The following is a 19,151-nucleotide window of genomic DNA, read 5'->3' as shown; positions in this document are numbered from 1 at the left end:
GCAGAAAACTCGTACTTTCCTAACAGATTTCCTGAATTCCAAGTCTGTTAATATATAGTCTATTATGGATCTGGTACCTCTAGCCTCCCATGTGTAGCGGTGAATAGCCTTATGCTTGAAGAATGTATTCGTAACAGCTAAACCCATAGCAGCACAGAAGTCCAGCAAACGCTTCCCATTCTCATTAGCTTCCATATCTTCCCCACATTTACCAATCACCCTTTCGTATCCTTCAGTTCTATTCCCAACTCTCGCATTGAAATCGCCCATTAGCACTATTCTATCCTTGCTCTTGACCCTGACCACGATGTCACTCAATGCTTCATAAAACTTGTCCACTTCATCCTCATCTGCACCCTCACATGGTGAATACATGGACACAATTCTAGCCCTAATTCCTGCAACTGACAAATCTACCCACATCATTCGCTCATTTACGTGCCTAACAGAAACTATGTTGCGTGCAATGGTATTCCTGATAAAGAGCCCTACCCCAGACTCTGCCCTTCCCTTTCTAACACCCGTCAGGTACACTTTATAATCTCCTATCTCTTCCTCGTTATCTCCCCTTACCCGAATATCACTTACCCCTAGCACATCCAAATGCATCCTCTTTGCTGACTCAGCCAGTTCTACCTTCTTTCTTCCGTAAGCCCCATTAATATTGATAGCTCCCCATCAAATTCCGTTTCGTTCGCAAAGTTGTTTCCAAGGAGTCCCTCGCCTGTCAAATGAGAGTGGGACTCCGATACTCCCATAGGTCCGAGGCTTGCTTAAAGTGTTCTGAGCTCGGTAAATTCATGAAGCAGGATGCTACCCTACTTGCACATAGTCCAAGTGAGGATCTCTCCTCTAACGGGTTATGGACCACCGGAGAATTGTATAGTCCTAGCCGTCTGAGCACAAGGAGGGCCACGACTCAGAATATGTCCGAGATGCCCACTCCCCTTCCGTAGCAACTGGTATCCCAACTCTCAGGACCACTTACTAGGCCACTCAGCCGTTGCCCATGGTTCACGAACTAGGACGTGACTACAGTAATCCACAAACATGAACCATTATGATTTCACAAAGCACTTTTTTTATCCTGATTAAATCTTTTTGAAGGAAAAAGTAGGGATCGTCTTGTTTTCAGAGAAATATGACAGTTGTAAGAAACAAGCATGCGAGAGACAAACTGCGTAAAAGTACAAATAAAAACAGACAAAACTAAACATGAAACGTCCATCTATCTATAATGTCAGCCAAATGGTGAAGGTCTAATTGTGAATCTTGTGATGTTTTCGTCCACTTGGTGTCAACACTTCGTTATAGGTGTAACTTTCTGAACATTCTGCATATATTCAGTTTTTGTAACTTTTCTATAGAAAAGATAACGTATACATGCTTATGGACCAATCCCAGTCTTGAGTCATATTCAGAGCCAGTCAGTGTCAAATATAGAGAGCGATGTAACTTACCTGTGACACTGATCTGGCAGAAGCACCGCGGGAAGGCACCTTCTCTCTGCGTGTTGGTACACTGTTGGAACAAAAAGTAAAGTGAATTTAATTATTCATACTAAAGAATAACATCAACTATTTTCAATCTACATTAAATACCCAAGCAATGGAATGGATCAAGACAAATACGGGGAGATAGGAGGGAGCAACACGAAAGGTTCTCTCCAGTTCTTCGTCAGGAGGGCAGTCTTCAACACGCATTGAGGGGACTGCAGTTTTGATGTGGAAGAAAGCTGGATAAATACAGGAAAAGGGAAGAGATAAAATTCTTTTTACTGGTGAACAACCTTTTTCTTAAATCTACTAAAGACGTAGAATGTTACACAAAACACAGTTTGACTGACTGAAAATGCCATTTGTATCCTGCCAAATGATAAACGAATGCGCACTGTTTTATGAACTTATTTCACATCCAAAACCTTCTTCTCAAGAAGAAAATATCCTTAAATGACTCAATATACAGATGGGAGCAAAGTCAATGAACTTACTTGGAAACAGGACTTCTAGGCACCGACTGGGCACGACTGTTTGTATTTTGTGCACTTCTAAATCTTCCTGCAAATAACATCCTACAATCAACTGAATGAAAGCAAGAGAAACAACACACATGGCAAGCACAACATGAGCAATACTTATTTTCTGCACAAGACTTTAAACAACAACAAAAATTAGACCAAAAGAAAAACAATATTTTTTCTCATCTTAGTCTGGTTCCTTGGGTGAATAGTCTGTATACCACCGTTTAGTTCAGAGGGCTGCCACAACCTGGATTTCAACCACCTCTGATTAATTGCTCTGGTTTGGGGACTCATGCTCGTTACCAACACATAACAGTGACTACACCGCTCCACAGAGGTTCATCAGTACCAATTCCAAGTAATTGGCAAAAGGCCAGAATGAAAAAGATCTCTCATCTTAGAAGAATCAAGGGTACACTCGACATACAATATTCAGTCTATCGATGTACAGTAACAGCTTACTTGTACCTTGCAAGTATAGAAAAAATATAATTAAGCTTGTACCATTTAATTACTGCATTTCAGACTTCAAATACCTATTTACAATAAAAGTCCATATAAAATACAAAATTTTTATCAGGGCTTATTATGTAAGAAAAAAAAAACATTTAAATCATTTATTTAAGAGGTGAAGTACTGTAAATGCTCTCTTTTACACGCCTTGCATGTACTTGTCAATTTTGCGTGCCATGCTTAACACTATTTTCTTATACAACATATTGCAGTTATCACTACAATTTAACAAAGGTAAATTAATTTTTAATCAGATTAACAAAGCTTCTGTTTTGTTCACCTCTCCATTTATATTCGTTAAAGGAATAACTCTTAATGTGAAACTGTTTGTGAGAAACATACTCAATACAAATTTATTTAATACTAAAATATTAAATAATTGTTGCACTAATCAGGATAAAAGCAGTGCCTTTTCAAAGTCAAACAACCAAGTTTCTAGATTTTCATCCAACTTTCATTTTGGAATGTCAAGGAATTATAGACTCTAAGCTTCATAATTTCAAGGTTCTCACTTCTAATATTTAAGATACCATTTGCAGCATTACAAACTGTTAACTATGAAAATAGCATGAAAGTACAGTAAGAATGGAATATTCTACAGACACAAGAATAAACAGTTTGTTACACTACCTTCGCTGTTTAAGTTCTCAACGTACCTGGCCTGCTCTTAGCAACTCTCTGAGGCTGACAATGTAGAAATGGGCAGTCATCTTTCTGACAACCTTCAGGTTGACTCTCCCAGTAACATGGAATTTCTTCTCTCTGCAATAAAAGGGAAGACATCTCACTTACAACAAAATATAAACTTCATGATTCCATATTGACAGCTGAACTAATATTCTATAAATCTCTAAAACAATGATTTATTGTTGAACAATATCCTCCTTATTCAATACCTTACAGTTAGAGTTGGTGGCATTTAAAAATCAGAGATCTACCATTTTTTAGCATCTATACTTCCCGAATTTAGTGGGGTTTTTTTTTAGCAAATTGGTTAAAAATAGGCATAATTTGAAAAACTGCACACAGAACAGGTGGGAGTAAAATCATATTGTTTAATAATCACACATTGCTCGTCATGCAGTTTTGAATACACTATAGAAAATAAGACAAACATCAACATAAGACAGCAAGAAGTATTAATGCACACACGAGTATGGATATTTATAAACTTACAAACAAAATATCAAAGTGAAAAATGCTATTCTAAACATGTTCATTTATCACAGTAGAACAGACCTACAAGGAAGAGGAATTTCAACGATGGTTAAAGTACAACATGCCAATTGTTTGAATGGTGTTCTCCTTCACTCGAGTTAAATCATGTTGCAAAAACCTCTCTACATCGACACTGTTCACAGGGGCCCAACTGCCGAGGCAAAGGAAGGAAACTTTAACCTACTGTACGTGAAGGGTGTCAGCAGCATCTGCTGGTAACATGCCTCGCAGCCCTTGACAAATTGATCAACAGTGACACTTCTAAAAAAAAAAATGGCAACTTATGCTTCAAAGACACAAGTGATTTGGGTTTTGCCCTTCAACTGCACGATTAAATAAATTACACACTTCATTGAAAAACACTTATCACTGACGCCCATGTGCTTTGAGAGCTTAGATAAGCATTTAAGCATACGCTGCTTAAACTGCACCTTAATTTCCTCTTTCTTCTGCAACTCTCCAGTAGGTCACTTGTTACCGTCAGCACAGCTCTTCTCTCCACAAATACTGGAAAGATCATCCCTCAACTTGCGAGAATACAGACGGGTAGGGCGATCCCTCCAATACTGCAAGCATTTCATTAATTTTCGCAGATATCTAGGAACAAACTTTATCTGAACTGTCAGCAAAGGAAGCACATCCTGAATGGCCACTGATATATACATCTGTATCGCTGACATAAAAAAGCTCCGACATGTAACTCTCGGCACACTGTTTGATCGTCACTTCACTTCTACCCATGGCTGCCAGACAATAAATTGCTACCGCTTTAAAACAGAACTACTACTCAACACCTACGTCAAGAATAACCGACTATAATCGAGGGTCAACACAAAGTGAATGAACGCTTGTGCTTGAAAGTGTATTAAGCTGCTTGATTGGTTGATCTTTGCACTGCTCTTTGGCCATTGAAAGATATTTCACACAATGAAAGATTTAAGGTGCCATAATAATTCTTTCCCCTGGAATAAATAACAATATATATATTATTTTTAAGAAAATGCATCGTTTTTAAAAAGATATATGTTTATTTCGCATAAAACCAAGAATTTTGCATCTATTTCAAATAAATGGTATAATTTTGCATTTTTAACCAATTTTGCATTTTATCGCTAATTCGAAATTGCTAAAAACCACAAACTCTACTTATGGTTAGAAATTTCACATTCTTCACAACTATACATGTTTCGTCCTAATTGGATCATCTTCAGTAGATTGCTAAAACTGACATTACATTAGTTAAAAACATTTAACACTGAAGTGAGGATGATATTATGAATGTTAAAATGTTGTTGGTTTTTTATTACGTTACAGCAACACAGATAGGTCTCATGGCCTAGGAGTGGGAAGGGAGTGGCCATGGCCTTAATTAAGGTACAGCCCCACCATTTGCCTGGTGTGAATGGGAAACCATCTTCAAGGCTGCCGACAGTGGGGTTTGAACTCACTATCTCCCGGATGCAAGCTCACAGCTGCGTGCCCCTGACCGCACGGCCAACTCGCCCGGTGAATTGTTAAAATGTTCTCTTTAAGAGAAGGTTTGTGCTCTTAAAAGGTTGTGGTTTAAAATCTTGCGTGTGCACTATTGTCCACTTGTCGTGATGTGCTCTTGATGTTACCATTAGTTGCAAGGCTACTAACTGGACTAGACGGTATCTGATTGATGATTGATATTATGTGATGATTTGGTTTGCTGCCAATAAGGATTATCATAATTCCAAAGACACTGAGGTGCCGGAATTTAGTCTTGCGGGAGTTCCGTTATGCACCAGGAAATCTACCCACACCAGGCTGATGTATTTTAGCACCTTCAAATACCACCGGACTGAGCCAGAATCGAACTTGCCAAGTTGGGGTCAGAAGGCCAGCGCCTCAACCAACTGAGCCACTCAGCCCGGCGGAATTTTATTGAAGGTATACCTTACTTTTGTATGTGTTTATTTTAATTTCCTGTGATTAAAAGGAAAAAACATTTCTGAAAATTATTTTAATACCTGATACTGGTATTCCTCTACCCAATGAAACAGTCAAATTGCCTTAAAAATTACCTGTTCTGTTGCATCAAGTCATATCCTGTGAGAGGTCTTTTGCTTTCATCTGCAGGGGTGCAGACTATCACGGAAGGAGGGGCAGGCATTTTCTCCACCCTCAAAAATGATTTGAGTGGAGCAGAGTGCCATTTTGTCCCCAAAGGAATTCTTCTCGTTAATGATAAGTCCCCTTGCACTTAAACGTGGGGTTCGGTAGTCTTCGGAGCCCCGAATCAAGAATTACAGTGAAACAAAATTTTGCTTGTCTCAGTTTTCTGCAGGATGGGACGAGCTGCGCTCATGGGATTACACGCAGAGTCCAGTGAGCTCTCGCTAATCAGTTTGGGAAGTGAGTAGGGATACCTCCCTTGAAACGTTGGTTGAACGATGAGTTGACATATACTGTACCTGGATTCCCAGGAGTTTTCGTAGAAGTAATCAGTGCAATTAACACATTGTCCATGAACAGTCAAAAGAAATGCAGAAATGTGTGCTATGTAATACGTCGAAATTACAGATGGTCGCCGACGTCAACAAGAGCTATTTATTCAACAGCACTCGCCAAGGTCAAATGACAAGAAGCATTTAAATATCATGAAGACCAATATTATCCTGTTACAAGTTCAATTATCAAATCGACGAGATATAAAACTTTTTCACCAGACCTCATTGCAAAGAAATTTTTAATTTAGTTCTTAAGATTGAATTTCATGTCTTTCTAAGATGTTAGACATGCTACTTGTTTTAAGTATTTTAGAATAACTCATTCTGCCACAATTTTAAAGTATATCTCCTACTAAGCCCATGTTATTAAGTCATGTCACCAAAGATTATGTATTTTCTGATATTCTAATGGAGTAAGTTTAAGTTTGTGAAAAAAAAAAAAAAAAATGTTTTCAATAGTTCTTGATTCATTGTTTACGAACATAACCATTCTTCGAGATTTAGATTTGGCTGCAAGTTTGGCAGCGAATATCCTGCATTTTAGTATATGCCTTTGAAGAAATCTTATTTTTATGGACTTTATTTTCACCTGTTTTCTCCAAACCGCAACGTCTATTGCATGCTATACGCGTCTACTACCTCGCTTGCAGTCTCGCTACACATCACGTGATTTCATTGGACAGCTCCAGCCGCATGTTTCAATCATCATCATCATCATCATCATCATCATCTTTGACCAACTCCAGTTTCCCAGGTGTGGTATACGAGCCCCTTCCATTTTGTTCTGTCCATGAACCATTCTTCGTCCACAATCCGCTCCCAATCCTGACCGCTCTTCTCTACATCCTTCTTCACTAAGTGTGTCCATTTTTCTCTAGGGCATGTTTCAATACTCTGGCAAATTCTACCCACTACAGTATATATTGTGCTGTTTTCCCGACATTACTTGTTCAGCGATTTGCAAGGTGCAATTTCAACGAGGTGAGTCTGGGTAGCACTAATCATAGGTGGAACATGTTTATATGAAAAGAGATTTTGACCTCAAAGAAGTATAAATGAATGTGTGGAAGTAGCAGGCGAGATTCATGGTGTAGCAACTGCTTGGCTGGAACTGTGCAGCAATGTTAGAAACTGGTTCAACTGAAAGAAAACCCTATGAGTATACCTCTATTCTGGACTCAAAATTCTGATAGGAAGAAGCAACTCTGAAGTGTTGAAAACACTCAGCTGGGACTCTTGTTTCGAAATATTATGATGCTGTTCAAAGTTTTTAAGAAAGCTAGGGCTGAATTTAAATCCTTTTAATTATATGGAAAGCTTTGGATGGATTTGGGTTTTGAAGAACATTCAATATTGTTTCGCTGCCTTATTTAGAATCGGCAAACGCATGATATTGTCCTTTATTTTTGTCGCAATTGGCTCTGTATTCTAGTATTTTGGTTTGAAATCCTTACTTCTAGTCGTCTCTAGACTAGGGAATTAGTGTCATATAAATAAGGTGTTCACCCATCCCTTCCCTCCCTTTTCTATAAATTTCCTGGGAAAATGTTATTAGGATTAATTTTAGTGATATATTCTGAGTGCTGGTCATGAAGCCTATAAACTGAGTGTAAATGATTGAATTTTATATTTTGTGCCTCCTTCTTTGATGCAGGATTGTAAGTAACTCCTTCAAATTGCTGAAATAGCTATGGTTAACACAGAATAGAATGTTAAAATATAGATTCCTCCAAAGGATTTTGTTTGATATTAAATAACAGAATCTAGGGTATGTTAACAAAATGTTTTCTTATTTTGAAGGATTTAATCCTCCGTAGTACAATTGGTCATAATCCTTGAGCTATATGCTTCCTATCCCTCCTCTTTGCTGGACAATGGCTTAGGATTAATGACATTACTCTTGGCAGACCCATTCTCTTGGCCCAGTACCCAGGTTATGACTTCACTGTTGATAAACAAACCTTATATTCACTCGTCAGCCCTCTTTAGCAGTGTTATATTGGAAGAAAGATATAGCTGTCTGAATTTGTGATTTTGTGGAGTTTCCATAAGGGGCTTGAAAATACATGTTATTCTTTCTTTAACCTCGGGGTTTAGTGTCTAGCCTTTTACACTTCTTTGAAAAACTTATTGTAATGCCTCTTCTAAGTGTAACCGACACACAATGGGATCACCCTTTCTGGTGTCACAACTGAAATGAGCAACATATAGTAATAGCACAATAATTCAGAAAATATATTTGTGAAGCAAGTTCTAGTTTCTAAATGTTTACTTGTCTAGCTCCATACATCATCCTATATTCATGTTAATCGTGTCTTCATCAATAATTACCCACCTACTTCTTTTCCACCCATTTACAGTTGTTTGTTCCTTTCCATTATTTATATTGAACCATTTTACCAGCTGTATTTACCTTAATTTTTATGTCTTCATTTTCCTGAGTTAGTGTGCCTTTGTTCTTGTCCTACACTAAAGATCTGTCAAGATGGCTCCTCTAGCAGGGGAGAGCAGAAATGAGTTGACAAGAGGCTGGGATTGATGAGGAAAGGTTTTACCTACTGGAAGATCTGTTCTCTGTGTTCATTCTATTGCGAGTTCCCTTCCGTATTCCTATCGCTTTTTTTTTTTTTTTTTTTTTTTTTTTTTTTTTTTTTTTTTTTTGTGAGTTGACTTACTTTCAGTTCCATGTGGCGATATTCACAGTGGAGCTTGTGGCATTTGCCCTTTCTCCAGTACAAACAAGTCACGTAACACTTGAGAGCAGCAGGTTCGTGGCGAAATGGGCATTCTCGCTGTAGACAGAAGCAGAAATTTATTAAGAATCTGTCAGGAATAAAGTAAGTTCTTGTAGGAGTTCAAGACAACAAAATAACAAGACTCACCTTCGAACAGGAGGAACTGTAGTAAAACTTGCAATCTTGATCTATATGTAGAGACCCCATGCTCCTTCCAGTACGCCAACTACCTGAGAGGATCAATAACAGAAAGAAAAGGTCCTTCATTTTCAAAAAACATTCATACATACATACATACATACATACATACATACATTATCATTATAAACCATTATGGCTTTGAGCGTTCAGTCTGCAAGCCTCTGTGAACTTATTAAATGTTGCCACAATCCTCTATTTTCAACTAGTGCTGTGGCCTTGTGTTACATAATAAACTCTTTTGTTAAACAACTGTTTCATTTGAGAAAATACCTGGAAATTCAATCTAGACTTCAGAGGTTATTTGAGGATATATTTAATGGTTTAGACCAGGGCCTCTCAGGGTGCATGCGCGTGGTGCATGCACTGTGCACGGTGCAAGAGACGACTTGGCTTGGTCGAACAGAGTGCAGACCCCCCACTCCTCGATTTGGAGCAATAGCGCTTACTCTCTCTTTCCTCACGCCTGTCTCGCTCGCTCCGCCTGTCTCCCTCGGCCCCACTTGCGCCGTAGCGCTCCAAATCCAGGCTGACTTGAGCCGAGCATAGGCGAGTTGAGCCGAGCTTAGCCGAGTAGCCCAGAGACGAAGCGTTGATCCGAGCCATGCCGAGCGGCAGCGATGCACAGTGCACGGAGCTCTTGCGCCTCTATCTGCACGCGTGAGATTTTGGGCGTTTGAGAGGCCCTGGTTTAGACCATGTTAAGCTCAGGGTTGGGGATATTCTTGCCGTACCTAGCACGGGTTTTGCTGTAATAAAATATAAAGACTGTTATTGTCAGAGACTTTTCAAAGAACTGGTATGTGGTCCTGGGATCTTCCTTGTACAATTCTTACACATATAGTTTCCAGTTATCTCTGGTTTGGGTTCATGTGGCATTCATTACTGCTCAGCTTCCTTTCTTCACAGTTCGATATTTAATGCTGAAAAGCCCTCCTTGGGAGATCTAGGCCACAGCAAAAACTGCATTGATCTGTCCTGCGGTTACCAAGTTATAACTAAACACAAAATTTTCTCAAGACCATACAATGAATCTGATCTGAGATCTGTTTCTTGAATACAGACTACTGCAATCTGATTTATTAGCTGATGCAGCTCGGTTAGATGCCAATCAAATCCATCACAATTCCACTGTAACAGTGCCATAGTGTGGACACTTGCTTGTTTGTCTTAGGTTATAAGCAGTGAGCCACTTTCCAATTTAAAAAATTGCTTCCCTCTTCATGCAAGGATGGAGATGAACCTTTGACGTTGTACCATTACGCTAGTAATAAAATGGAAATATTAAGGAGACCGAAATAAATACAATAGCTGGCGGTGGCATCAAGCGGAATAAATTAGTACACAATGTCACTAAAGTCTAGATCAACATCATAGCTGAAGGCATAGAATCATAATGGCCGTGTAAAAGACCATGAAACAGGAGCTGGATTGTTGAAACAAAATAAGAAAAGAAAGAAAAAAAAAAATGACTTCTGAATCGCTTTTTCTGAAAAACATACGCAAGTAAGCTGGAAGGATAAAATATCACATTAAATCATCGCTATAAAAGAAAGAAGCTCATCTAGGAGAAGACCAACAAGAATCTTTAATCCAATTGCCGATATACAGCGAAAATTAAAAAATTCCAGAACATCGGAAGAAAACGAGAACACTACACGCAACTTCCACCAAGAGAAGAGAAAGAATTAAAACAAAGTGTTTAATACTCATATTAGCCAAGAAAATCAGAGTCAATAATCAGAAATCTCATATTTACCATAAATACTTGGAGAAATAACTATATTAGACATTTAATGAACAGCAACAACATGTATTATTTCATACGAATTGCATCTTATGATTTCATGAACGAGATTGTCACCATGGAGTCCTTCTGATGGAACGGACTGTCCAAGATTACATAATTTAGCTCAAGATGATCAGAGATGACACTCGGAGGAGCAGCATGTAGCAGCCGAGAAGAAGAGACCATCCCAAAAAGGCGGAAGAAACTAGATAAGTTTCTTGTTTTTCAAAATGTTATGTATCATTTGGTAGAAAATAACTTCAGTAGCTTAATTGCAAGCGTCATATAATCAATGTACCAAACGTGATCTTCAGAGCTGGCCTATTTCACGTGAACTTACGAATGGTTAGTGATAGCGTTATAAACAAATTCCAATGTTAGCCACAGTTTGTGTTACGAGTAGATACATAGACCCCATGTCATACTGAAGGTATAGGTGGTTGTCATTCGGAGAGTACTGGAGAGGTTACGTGCTGTAAGAAGTTAAGATGGATTCTAAGACATAGACAGGACGATGGCTGTATAATACAATATGTGAATTATGGGCCAGTATAAAAGCAATAACGTCAAGGGAAGTTAAATGCTATGAAGAAGAAGATATGAGATGAGAAATGCACAGTCTACGAAGTGATAGAGTAGAATATGAAAACGTAAAAGATATGAAGGTGTATTCGTCGTCGATTTTGAAGAAAGATCAAATGATACGAGAATAGGATGGCAATGGTGTTCGTCGAGAAGAGAGTATAATACTATGATTACAGCGTACTCCAATGTCCCTATCAGCTGAAAGCCTCCATACTTCAAATAGATATCATGGTAATGAAATATGATAGGGTTAGTCAACACATTCAGAGCTACGCTTTTCCAGAGCAAGTCAAGATCGAGGTTATGAAGTGATTCAATAAATGGCACATGAGAGCATATGTAATGCCATCACCACAGAAGGAAGTACAATACATTCTTGGGACAGGTATCACCTAGTGAACCTTGCTAGTGTGTTACATGAATACAATATATGTATGTTAGATGTAGTAGTGTTTCATAGGTTAATAACAGCAAATCTTGGCTGCATACAAGAAACTTGTTGAGCATTTCCAAAACCTAAATAGACGACTGAGGACATAATAAATTTCAGATAAATAAATCTCAAATAATAAAATGTCGAATAATAAAGTCCAATTAGAAATTTCAAATACAATTCAGATCAAACAGATTCAGAATAAACATTGTACTTGAGTCAGGATATTGAACTGATGATGTTGATATGATGCTTAACTCCAATCCTCAATTAAGGGTATGGACCAAGAAGAAGAATGTAAAGAAATCAGTTTAGGATAATGTCAATGGTCAGATGTAAATGGTAACTGATCAATCACAACTTGTAAGAAAATATAAAAGGAGAAAAGAGAACTCATTTCAATTAATGACAGAGAGAGAGTAGGAAGTAAGATATGAAGACTAGTTGTAGAAATTGAGGAATCAGCTGTTCAATGATTGTTTATCTATTGGAAGAAAGTTTGTACATAGTGAAATTTTTCTCTTCCTATTCTTTATTTACCTCATTATGTTTAATAAATTGTTATAAGAAATGGATAACTGGAAGTGTTATTTATGAAAATAATAGGATGAGATGTATTAGAATTAAGGTATTGCATTTTCGAATTGGGCAAAATTGCCGTGATGTGTCCAATGGAGACGTCAATTAGTGAGGTCGAAGTTGATAACATAATCGGCGCATCGAATAATCTCTTGGATCCCACGTTAAACTGAACCAAATTCGACATTCTCCGAGAAGCTGGCTGGGAATCCTTTACGCTGACCAACATGGACGCAGGTTGGGGGTAAGTCCAACTAGCCAAGTGTCCCAAAAGGCCTCCAAGATGCTTTCCGGCAGCAGAGGTCCTTGTACAAGAGGAGCGCCAGTGACACATACCCTCTGGATGCTGGGTACATTTTCTCGTGCTCAGAGGAGAGATGAGGGAGTGCTTTGGATGGACTCACTTCTTCCCCACCTTCTGTTCTTGTTTAGACTGGATGGGAGAGAGATGCCCAGCCCTGCCTTTGCCGACCTCTTACTGGGGGAGGAGGGAGTTGCCCTTCCTCCCATCCTGTGCCAGGTTAGTTGCCTTGGACGGCACAGATTTCTTTGTGGTCAAAGGTAGGTTAGACCGCACCTTCGGGCTCTCATCAACGCCACCTAGATCAGGAACGCCTGTGCACTCCCTGTAAGCAGCATGATGGATACTGTAGTCCAAGAGCAGTGTCGTGCAACGTTGTGGTGAGCTTGTTTCAGTTGTGAATGTGAAACTAGGTGGAAGACGGTGCAATTGGTACCATGCGCTATGGTGCCAAGAGAGACGAATAACACCCACTCAGATCTGTAGTGACTAAGGTGATACAGGCAGATCATGCATGCACGATATGCATTTTGCACTCATTAATAATATGTAATTTTATTTTATTGTATTTTTTTTGTTTATGGCCACTGGCTGCAATAAATGTTTATTGGTATTGTTAGTATGACTGTACCTTACTTCACAGAGATACTGTAAGTTTTTTAAGGCTCAACCTTTTCAATACAAATTACGAGTTGTGTAAGATATTATTTACAACATTTAATCAATAATGGTACCGGTTTCGGCATTTAAAATACATTAATACATTAATCACACAATAGAGAAAGGACATTAAAATTGACGTTGTGACACCTAAATACACACATAGCTTCTTAACAATAAAAGATTAAGAAGTTTTGACATGTTATCGAAGCATAAAAGTCTTTTGAAATGCTTATTTATACTGTGTGCTGAGTTAAATAGTAAAAAAACTTATAGCAATCACTTGATACACTGTTTTTGTTGATCTGTTTATGTGCTAATACTCAAACCATCACATCATATTTACGGTTGCATTTGAAACTTGGCGAAAATTTGTCCGTCCTTTAAGACACTTGTTATTCAAATATTGTCAAAAATGAAAACTTAATTTTAGTTGGTAACACCTTGTTCATGTAAAGAACTTGTAGAAATGTGTGTTAGTACATCTCATTACACACGTTGTCTTAAAAGGCTTGTTGTGTTCGTTAAAATTATACAATGATGTATTGATAAAATTATAAAGTAAGAAACGGTTAATGGTAATTGGTTGTCCTTCCATCTTCTCTTCTGATGTAATACAGGTGAACTAAAATTTTCCCAAAATTTGTATAATTGTATCGAACACAACAAGCCTTTTAAGACGTGTGTAATGAGATATACTAAGGCACATTTCTACAAGTTCTGTACATGAACAAGGTGTTACCATCTAAAATTACATTTTAATTTTTGACAATATTTGAATAACAAGTGTCTTAAAGGACGGACAAATGATCGCCCCAAGTTTCAAATGCAACCGTAAATATGGCGTGATGATTTGAGTATTAGCACATAAACAGATCAACAAAAACAGAGAATCAAGTGGAAAAAAACATGAAATGGCGTATGGCTTTTAGTGCCGGGAGGGTCTGAAGACAAGTTCCGCTCGCCAGGTGCAGGTCTTTTGATTTGACTCCCGTAGGCGACCTGAACGTCGTGATGAGGATGAAATGATGATGAAGACGACACATACACCCAGCCCCTGTGCCAGCGAAATTAACCAATTATGGTTAAAATTCCTGACCCTGCCGGGAATCGAACCCAGGACCCCTGTGACCAAAGGCCAGCACGCTAACAATTTAGCCATGGAGCCGGACAGTTTATCAAGTGATTGCTATAAATTTTTTACTATTTTACTCAGCACACAGTGTAAATAAGCGTTTCAAAAGACTTTTATGCTTCAATAACATTACAAAACTTTTTAATCTTTTCTTGTTTAAAAACTATGTATGTATTTATGTGTAATAATGTAAATTTTAATGTCCTTTCTCTATTGTGTGATTAATATATATTTTATGGCTGATGATGACATTTAAATGTTGAAACCGGTACCATTATTGCTTAAATGTTGTAAATAATGCCAGCCCCGCAGTGTAGGGGCAGTGTGCCTGCCTCTTACCCGGAAGCCCTGAGTTCGATTCCCGGCTAGGTCAGGGATTTTTACCTGCATCTGAGGGCTCGTTCAAGGTCCACTCAGCCTACATGATTACAAATGAGGAGCTATCTGACGGAGAGATGGTGGCCCTGGTCAAGAAAGCCAAGCAAGAATAACGGCCGAGAGGATCCGTCGTGCTGACCACATGACACCTCGTAATCTGCAGGCCTTCGGGCTGAGCAGCAGTCGCTTGGTAGGCCATGGTCCTTCGGGGCTGTTGCGCCATGGGTTTTTTTAATAATTAATATCTTATACAACTCGTAATTTGTATTGAAAAGGTTGAACCTTAAAAAACTTATTTCTGTGATTCCAGTTCAATACGGAAACAAAAATTAAGTTTATATCTTTTAATGTACCTTACTTCTCAAGTACGCGTCTTCAGTCACCTATGACAGCTGATGGTGGAACAGCCTCTGGGCTTAACACTTCACATACATACAGAGCAACTGCTTTAGAAGACTGAGTTGTTTTTAATGTTACTTATGTGACGTACAATTCAAATTTGTATTAGTACAGATAAAATGCCATAGAGAAGTTGTGTAGAGGAAATTACCTGTCAGAAAAAGAGTGCAAGTGTTTTCATTTCCAAAGGAAGAACAACTATAAGAAAAATGGAAATTGGTTATCCTTAGTGAAAATTTAACTATCAGCAAAATAACAAAGGTAAGTCATTTAGGTTCCTTCATGATTATATACTGTAGTATGAAGTTAATAACATAAAACATAACCTTAAATTTGCACATAACTTAGCACAAGAACATAACTGTGTTACTGTTTTGGCAAGTTGTTTTTATCATCATCATCACTGATTGCTGAAATCTCGAAATTTATGAAGGGGAAAAATAATTTAATTAGACCTATACACATGTTTAAAACTACATCCAAATTAGCATGTTTAATAGTAAGAACATTAATGCATTTTTTAAAGTAATAGCTTTGTTAACCATAATAGTTAAGGAATACAGAGTAGTCATCAATAAAAATAGAATGGATTGTATCGCTATTGGCCTGTCCAAGGCTTTTGATAGGTTACAGACAACAATGACTAGACAAAGGAGTGGTTGAATGGGTGGCTAATTTTTTAAGAAAAAGAACTCTGAGAATTAGAGGATGTGAAGTGTTAACTGATCATGTCCTGCAGGGCAGAGTTATTGTCAACTAGGTGGCAGATTCCCTTTCAACTGTTTACCTAGCTTTCTCATAAATGATTTCAAAGAGCTTGCAATCCCTTACTCTTCGTCTTTTCCAGCTTTATCTTCAGATTATGATCTTTCCTTCTTTTAAAAGCTCCCCTCAACTTATTATTGTCGCGGCCACCAAATTAGGCGGGTCAGAGAAATTACGCTGTTGCCAAGGTTATGTAGCAACTGGCGAAGAAATGTCTAACTGAACACATCATTTCAGAGCGCGAGGCAAGTTGTTCTCCCTCAAGCTCCTGATGTTCCTTCATACAATGTTTCAAAAGAAGCTTCAGAAAAGACTGCTGATTTCAGTGGTAGAACTATTTTCCATATAAACCACTTTAAATAATATTATTTCAAATAAAATCTTGAACGAGTAAATTTAAATCCGTAGAATCATGTATTGAAAATTTCAATAAGCGGCCAAGTTTTTATTTCTTCAGCCAATAAAATTTTGTCTGCGGGAAAAATGTAAAAAAATCACATGATTTATATTTTTTATCTGAAACATATTTCCGTGAGTCTTGTAGTTTTCCTGGGAAATGGCTCGGAAAGTGATCATGTAAATGTCGCTAGCTGAGGCAGTTCGGGGCGCGCGCGCCAGCACAGGCTGCAGGACGCCGTAAATACTTTCAGATTACATATTAATCCGTATCAGTTTTATTACATTATAACTTTAAATATTTGAATACTGTATATTGTACTGAGTAATATAGAAAAAGAACTACTTTAAAGAATAGGTTTACATTAAATTACAATGAATTAAGAATTGGTTTCTAGTTACAAGGCAGTCTAAGATTTCTTAATCACTGTCATCGCTCATCTGGGGAATGAACGTTGCTCACGTCCGCAGGATTTACCTCCATATTGCCCTGCACGTGCTCCCCTGGTGGTGCTAAGCGAGCAACAACAAATCGGCAGCCAAACTATCAACAGACGTTGATCTCCTGGCCAAATGGACTCGGAAAGAACTTCTGCAAATGGTCCTTCTCAGGACCAACCTGCAAAGATACTAGGACCTTCTTTACGAATATGCCAAATAAACATCAAAGGCATAACCAGATCGAAGAGTGAACATCTTTCTAGAATCCTTCTTGAAAACAACATCAATTTAGTGACCATTCAAGAAACTCATACTGCGACTGAGGAACAGCTAAGATCGAGAGGAAAGATCCCTGGTTATATCGCTATTGAGGCAACCTACCACCAGACGTGTGGGGCAGCAACCTATGCTCGTTCGAATCTACGAGTGTTCGGCTCATTTCAGCAACGGTGACTGACGATGTTCATGTGGTAACTGTTGACATATCGGGCACCAAATTGGTAAATGTGTATAAACCACCATCTGTGGCTTGGTCAAATGAAGTGCTCCTCACCCGGAATCATCCAGCAATATATGTCGGAGATTTCAATAGTCACCATCTGAACTGGAAATATGATGATACAGATGAATGTGGCCCTCAACTAGTCACTTGGGCTGACGCTAATAATCTACACTTGGTTTTCGATGTGAAAGATAGAGGAACCTTTAAGTTAGCCCGCTGGAAGAGTGAATACAATCCTGATCTTCGCTTTGTCACTGAAGATGTAAACGGTATTGTCCTGCCTACTACAAGGAAAGTAATGGAAAACTTTCCCCACAGTCAACACAGACCTGTCATGATAACTACAGGAATACAAATACCTTTGGTTAAAAGCACACCTCGACCACGCTGGAATTTCAATAAAGCCAAGTGGAATTGCTTTTGAGAAGATCTTGACAAATATGTCCGATTCATACCGCCTATTCAGTCTAACTACGAACGTTTTGCTGGACTTATTATCTCAATTGCCAAGAAATATATTCCAAGAGGGCTGCAGAAAGAGTATATCCCTGGATGGAGTGAAACTTGTGAGGGTGGAGAGTGCTCTGTTACAGTCTCGACAGCACAAGTGGAGACTATGGACTTCAAACAGTCCAGCAGAAAAGCCTGGAGTCTTCTCAGGAAGCAGAACCTGCCACAAGAGAAATGGTTGCATCACCCCCAACCTAGTAGCTGAACATATTGTTAATATGTCACGAGCGCCCTCTGATAAGAAACACACCGTCCAAGTAAAGAAGTTGCTCAAACAACAGAAAAGCAACTTGCAGGACAACTCCATATACTCGGAATCATTTTCACCTCTGGAAGTAGATACTGCTATTAAAAGCCTCAAACCTGGTAAAGCTGCTGGCTTTGATGGGATATTTCCTGAGTTTCTGATACATAGTGGTCCAAACACAAGGCTCTGGTTGGCTAAATTCTCCTCTAATATCTTATCGTCTGGACATCTGCCATATGAATTCCGAGTAAGCAAGATCATTGCAATTCTGAAACCCGGTAAACCGGAAGACCAAGTCGATAGCTACCAACCAATAGCATTGCTGAGTGTTTGCTATAAACTCCTTGAGAGACTTGTGTACAATACAATTAGTTTGGCCATTAATGAAGTGATCCCAGTAGAGCAAGTTGGATTCAGGCAGAACCAAAGCTGTGTTGACCAGGTGCTAGCACTAACAACTCACACTGAGGCTGGTTTTCAAAGGGGTACTAAAACATCTGCAGACTTTGTAGATCTAACGGCTGCATATGATACTGTGTGGAGGCAAGGGTTGATGTTGAAGCTGCAACAAGTTATCCCTTGCAAAACTGTAACTTCACTGATCAACAATATGCTAACCGAAAGGCTCTTCCGTGTCGTCATGTATGATGACATTAGTCGTCTTAGGAAACTAAAAAATGGCCTTCCCCAGGGATCAGTATTGGCACCTCTTCTATTCAATCTCTACATATCGGATATACCTGAGACAAAATCAGTTAAATTCTCTTATGCGGACGACCTAGCCATTGCCATTCAACATCCAGATCTCAGCCATGCCGAGGCCAACATGACACCTGACCTGAATACACTTAGCTCTTACTTCCGAAACTGGTG

General features: G+C 38.7%; 1 protein-coding gene across 4 annotated transcripts in view; it reads right to left on the bottom strand.

Moving 5' to 3' along the window:
• LOC136881297 (E3 ubiquitin-protein ligase rnf8) overlaps positions 1–19,151 on the bottom strand; it is a 101,448-nt gene that overhangs the window by 57,650 nt on the left and 24,647 nt on the right. For 3 of the 4 annotated variants that reach the window (XM_067154097.2, XM_067154095.2, XM_067154096.2), the window contains 5 exons: positions 9,108–9,190; positions 8,901–9,017; positions 3,190–3,295; positions 1,991–2,057; positions 1,461–1,521 (listed from right to left, as the gene is read on the bottom strand). In XM_067154097.2, the coding sequence (XP_067010198.2) occupies positions 1,461–1,521; positions 1,991–2,057; positions 3,190–3,295; positions 8,901–9,017; positions 9,108–9,190 (434 nt within the window). The remainder of the gene's footprint in view (positions 1–1,460; positions 1,522–1,990; positions 2,058–3,189; positions 3,296–8,900; positions 9,018–9,107; positions 9,191–19,151) is intronic. The other variant, XM_068229122.1, reaches the window with a different exon arrangement.

The sequence above is a fragment of the Anabrus simplex genome, chromosome 9, assembly GCF_040414725.1.
Source record: "Anabrus simplex isolate iqAnaSimp1 chromosome 9, ASM4041472v1, whole genome shotgun sequence".
Classification (NCBI taxonomy): domain Eukaryota; kingdom Metazoa; phylum Arthropoda; class Insecta; order Orthoptera; family Tettigoniidae; genus Anabrus; species Anabrus simplex.
The sequence above is the reverse complement of the archived record's forward strand: the minus strand, read 5'-3'. Positions and strand labels throughout refer to the sequence as shown.